This window comes from Penaeus monodon, chromosome 2, assembly GCF_015228065.2.
Source record: "Penaeus monodon isolate SGIC_2016 chromosome 2, NSTDA_Pmon_1, whole genome shotgun sequence".
Taxonomy (NCBI): Eukaryota; Metazoa; Arthropoda; class Malacostraca; order Decapoda; family Penaeidae; genus Penaeus; species Penaeus monodon.
This window is the reverse complement of record NC_051387.1, coordinates 3,132,653-3,137,892: the sequence shown is the minus strand read 5'-3', so window position 1 is coordinate 3,137,892 and position 5,240 is coordinate 3,132,653. Positions and strand designations below refer to the sequence as shown.

The window sequence follows — 5,240 nt, the reverse complement described above, 5'->3', positions numbered from 1 at the left end:
GGAGTTGGCGCCAAATTTGACGGTGGCTGAGATGGCGGGCTGAAAGGGGGAATATATATATAATGTTTTTTATATATATATTTACGTATCTTATATATTTTTTCTATACGAAAAACATAGTTTCTATAATTGTATATACTAATATATAAATAAAATAAAATTTTTTTTTTTTATATATATTTTTTTTCATATTTTTTTTTTATATTTTTTTTTCTATATTTTTTCTTTTATATATATTTTTTCTATGTTTTTCTATATTTCTTTGTATTCTGATATGGATTTACGAGAACTAAAGCGGGAATCGAAATTGCTCAGGAAATCCAAAAAAAAAGATATAAAAAAAAAAAAAAAGAAAAAAAAAAAAAAAAAAATAATTAATAATATAATTTAATTAACACACAAATATAATATATAATTAAAATAAATATATAAAATATATATATATAATATATAAATAACATAATATAATAATTTATAAAATATATATATGATAGATAGATAGATAGACTGATTTTTTCTTTCTTTCTTTCTTTCCAAATTTTTTTTTCTTTCTTTTTCTCTTTTCCTTTCATTTTGCCCTTTTCTTCTTTATTCCAATTCTAATCTATTCCCCCGATTTATTCACCCACTGACACGTGCATGACACCCCCCATTTAACGACATATTACTCACACTTCTTTCACATTTACCCATTTACTCCACTACTCTCTTTTACTCTCATTTACTACCTTCATTTACTCACATTTTACTTAACCCCACACTTTTTTTCCCATTTACTCACACTACTCCACTTACCAAATTTACCCCCATTTCCCCTTTTTACTAAACTTTACCCTTTTACTCACATTACTTCATTACTCCTTTACCACACTTACCCTTTTACCCCCATTTACCACACTTACTCACATTTATTTAACTCACATTTACCCATTTACTCTCATTCCACACTATCTCTTTTACTCACCTTTTTCTCTTTTATCACCTCTCACACTTCCCACATTACTCATTTACTCCCATTACCCATTTACTCCCATTTACTCCATTTACTAACTTACTCTCTTTTACTCCTTTTTACTCACACTTACTCTCTTTTCTCCACTTAATTTACCACACTACTCCTTTAAATAAAATTTTATTTTTTTTACCACATTTACTCTCATTACTCACACTTACTCTCATTACCCCCAATTACTTCTTTTATACCTTCTTTATCACACTTACTCTCATTTACTCACACTTACTCTCATTTACTCTCATTTACTCACACTTACTCTCATTTACTCACACTTACTCTCATTTACTCTCATTTACTCTCATTTACTCACACTTACTCTCATTTACTCACACTTACTCTCATTTACTCACACTCTCATTTACTCACACTTACTCTCATTTACTCACTTACTCACACTTACTCTCATTTACTCACACTTACTCTCATTTACTCACTCTCATTTACTCTCATTTACTCACTCTCATTTACTCTCATTTACTCACACTTACTCTCATTTATTCACACTTACTGACATTTACTCTCATTTACTCTCATTTACTCATACTTACTCTCACTCTGAAGGAGCTGGCTTACCTTCTGGTCGCGGTGGCTTGTCGTCAGGAAACACATCACACCCATTTACCGACACTTACTCACATTTACTCACATTTACTCTCATTTACTCACATTTACTCACACTTACTCTCACTCTGAAGGAGCTGGCTTACCTTCTGGTCGCGGTGGCTTGCCGTCAGGAACACGTGCATGGCTCTGAAGCGGCGCATCGCGTCGAAGTTGAAGACGAGCGACAGGGGGGTTTCCGGAACGGGTTCCAGTCCTGAAAGAGAGGGGGAAGAGAGGGCGATGTGAATAATTGAAGGAGATGGAAGGAATGGGAGAGAGGGAAATGAGGAGGGGGAAGAGAGGGGGATGTGAATAATTGAAGGAGATGGAAGGAATGGGAGAGAGAGGGAAATGAGGAGGAGGAAGAGAGGGGGATGTGAATAATTGAAGGAGATGGAAGGAATGGGAGAAAGAGGGAAATGAGGGGGAGGAAGAGAGGGGGATGTGAAGAATTGAAGGAGATGGAAGGAATGGGAGAAAGAGAGGATGGGAGGAAAAGAAGGGATGAAGGGGGAAGGAGGAGGAAAAGAAAGGAGGGAGGGGGAAGAGGAGGAAAGGAAAATCAGAAGAGGAAGAGAGGGGAATATGATTAATTCTGAAGGAGATAGAAGGAATGGGAGGAAGAGGGAAATGAGAAGGAGGAAGAGTAAAGGGAGGAATAGAAGGGGAGGAAGAAGGGAATCGAATGAGGAGGAAGAGTAAAGGGAGGAATAGAAGGGGAGGAAGAAGGGAATCGAGAGAGAAAGGGTAAAGTGAGGAAAAGAAGGGAGGGGAGGAAGAGCAAAGGGAGGAGCAAAGGGAGAGACAAACACACTAAAAAGTAGGAAGGAGAAAATACGACGGGGCACAGAAAAAAAACGAATTAAAATATCCCAAGTGGAGGCGCCCGGCCGGCCTTTCCCTCTCCGGCCGTCTACCCTTCCTCGCTCTAGCCATCTACCCGATCTATCCTTCCTCCCTTTATCCATCTATTCTTCCTCCCTTTATCCATATATCCCATCCATCTCCCTCCGTCTATCCTTCTATCTCCCTCCGTACGTCCATCTTCCCTCCCTTTATCCATCTACCCCATCTATCTCCATCCGTCTATCCTTTCTCCCTTTATCCATCTTCCCCATCTATCTCCCTCCGCCTATCCTTCCATCTCCCTCCGCCTATCCATCTCCCTCCGTCCGCCTATCCCGCGCCCCGAGCCGAGTCCGGGCGGCGGGCGTAACGAGAGACCAGTCCAGCGAAATCATCCTCAGAAGACGCGCAATATTGACACAACTTATCCTTATCCTCCTCCTCCACCCCCCCTCCCATCCCCATCCCCCCTTTGCCTAACCCCTCCCTTCCCTCCCCAACCCCCCCCCTTTGCCTAACCCCTACCCCTCCCTAACCCTCGCTCCTAACCCTCTCCCTTCTCCACCCTCTTTTACCCAACCCCCAACACCCCTTCCCTTTCTCTCCCTCCCTCCCTCCCTCCCTCCTCCCTCCTCCCCAACCCCAGATCGCCGTTAAGAGAGAGAGAGAGAGAGAGAGAGAGAGAGAGAGAGAGAGAGAGAGAGAGAGAGAGAGAGAGAGAGAGAGAGAGAGAGAGGGAGAAAGAGAGAGAGAGAGAAAAAAAAAACGGGTCATTTTGCAAGTCCTCCGTTGACTCAAGCAATCTTAGGGGATCAAGAGGCGACATGTCCGACACGGCGACAGGCCCCCCCCCCCCCACATGACATGACACAAGCCAGGAGTCATGAGCCGGCGACACCACCGCGGTTGCGTCACGAGCGAGGGAGTTATGGCCTCATTGCTACATGCGATTAGCGGCCCGCAGACACGCCGTTACGTCATGTCTGCTTGGGAAGGGCGTCGTGTTTTATATTTGTTTGTGTGTGTGTTTTTTTTTTTTTTTTTCATTGCTCGATTTTTTTTCATGCTCGTTTTTTCGCTTTCCCCTCCGCTCGTTCGCTTTTTTTCGTTTTTTTTTCTCTCTCTGTCTCTCTCCCCGTCTCTCTCTCTCTCTCTCTCTCTCTCTCTCTCTCTCTCTCTCTCTCTCTCTCTCTCCTCTCTCTCTCTCTCTCTTCTCTCTCTCTCTCTCTCTCTCTCTCTCTCTCTCTCTCTCTCTCTCTCGCCCCTTTTCTCTGACGTGGGATTTTGTGGGAAGAGCTTTGGCGGGAGATTTATTTGTCAACCCTGATGTAAAAAATCCCTCTGTAGCAGATTAATTGTATCTTGTCTTTATTACTTTTTGCCGGTGCTATACTCAGCTGATGATTTCATTTTGTAATGTAATGCATGAATGGATGAATACTTTAGTCTCTCCTTCCCCTCTCCCTTCTTTCTCTCTCCTTTTCATTCTGCTTCTTCTTTTTCTTCTTCTTCTTCTTCTTCTTCTTCTTCTCCTACTACTTCTAATATTCCTACTCTTACTCTTACTCTTACTCCTACTCCTCCTCCTCCTTCTCCTCCTCCTTCCTCTTCCTCCTCCTCCTTCCTCATTTCTTCCTCCTTCATCTCCTCCTTCCTCCCTTTTCCTCCTCCTCTTTCCTCCTGCTTTCTTTTCCTCCCTCCCTCCCTCCTCCCTCTCTTCCTCCCCTCCCTCCCTCCTTCCTCCCCTTCTTCCTCCCCCCACTCCCTTCACTTCTCCTCCCCCTCCCCTTCCCCATCCTTCCACCTCCCCTTCTCCCCTCCTCCCCATCCCTCAATCCTCCACCTCCCCCCCCTCCCCCATCCCCCCCCCTTCTCTTACCTTCCACCCGCGTGTCGTCGCCTCGGTGGTCGCGCGGGGGGTCGTGCGTGGGCGCGGCGGGCGGCACCAGGTCGTCCCTGACGGCGCCCCCGAACTCCTCAGCTTCGTCGCCTCCGACACGCCCATCGTACAGCAGGCCCTCGCCCACGCCCGTGACCTCGCCCACGCCGGCGCCCGCGCTGCTCTTGCTGCCGCCCACCGTGTAACTCACCAGGCCGTCTGGGGGGGAGGGGAGGGGGGGTGAAAAAAGGGGGTGGGGGTGGGCGTGAAAGATGAGATTGTAAGTGAGGATCCATAAACGTACATATGGACGGGTGCACATGCGTTGGTATACGCACACACAAATACACACACAAAAAAAATACAATACGGTAAGATTAAATAATAATAATAATAATAAGAAGAAGAAGAGATATAAAAAATAATCAAACGAAATGAAATGAAATAAAACGAAAAAATAAGGAAATGAAATAAAATCAAACAGAACAGAACAACAGAAAAAAGTAAAACAAAACAAAACAGTAAAACTCATAAAATACAATAAAGCTAAGAAGAAGACGAAAAAGAAGAAAAAGAAAACAGAATGAAATACAGACCGATAAAATACATTCAAATACTACCTATCAGTATCAATCAAAACTAACCACCCGCATTCAGTGTTCTGACCATAGGTCGAACACAATATGAACGAAATAAAAACACACAACGTTTCGAACGCGTCCAGTGCTCATCATTAGGCACACACGCACGCATACACACATACACGCACACACACACACGCACACGCACACACACACGCACACGCACACACACACACACTCTCACACACGCACACGCACACGCACACGCACATGCACACACACACACACACACACACACACAGAACAAAAAAAAATA

At 43.9% G+C, this 5,240-nt stretch overlaps 1 protein-coding gene across 1 annotated transcript in view; it reads right to left on the bottom strand.

Moving 5' to 3' along the window:
- The window catches only part of LOC119580168 (discoidin domain-containing receptor tyrosine kinase B-like), a gene marked incomplete at its 3' end in the record, with an annotated part of 53,760 nt that continues 48,520 nt past the window's right edge, over positions 1 to 5,240 (bottom strand). Inside the window, 3 exon segments of the mRNA XM_037928145.1 lie at positions 1 to 39; positions 1,723 to 1,832; positions 4,344 to 4,562. Of these exon segments, the coding sequence (XP_037784073.1) occupies positions 1 to 39; positions 1,723 to 1,832; positions 4,344 to 4,562 (368 nt within the window).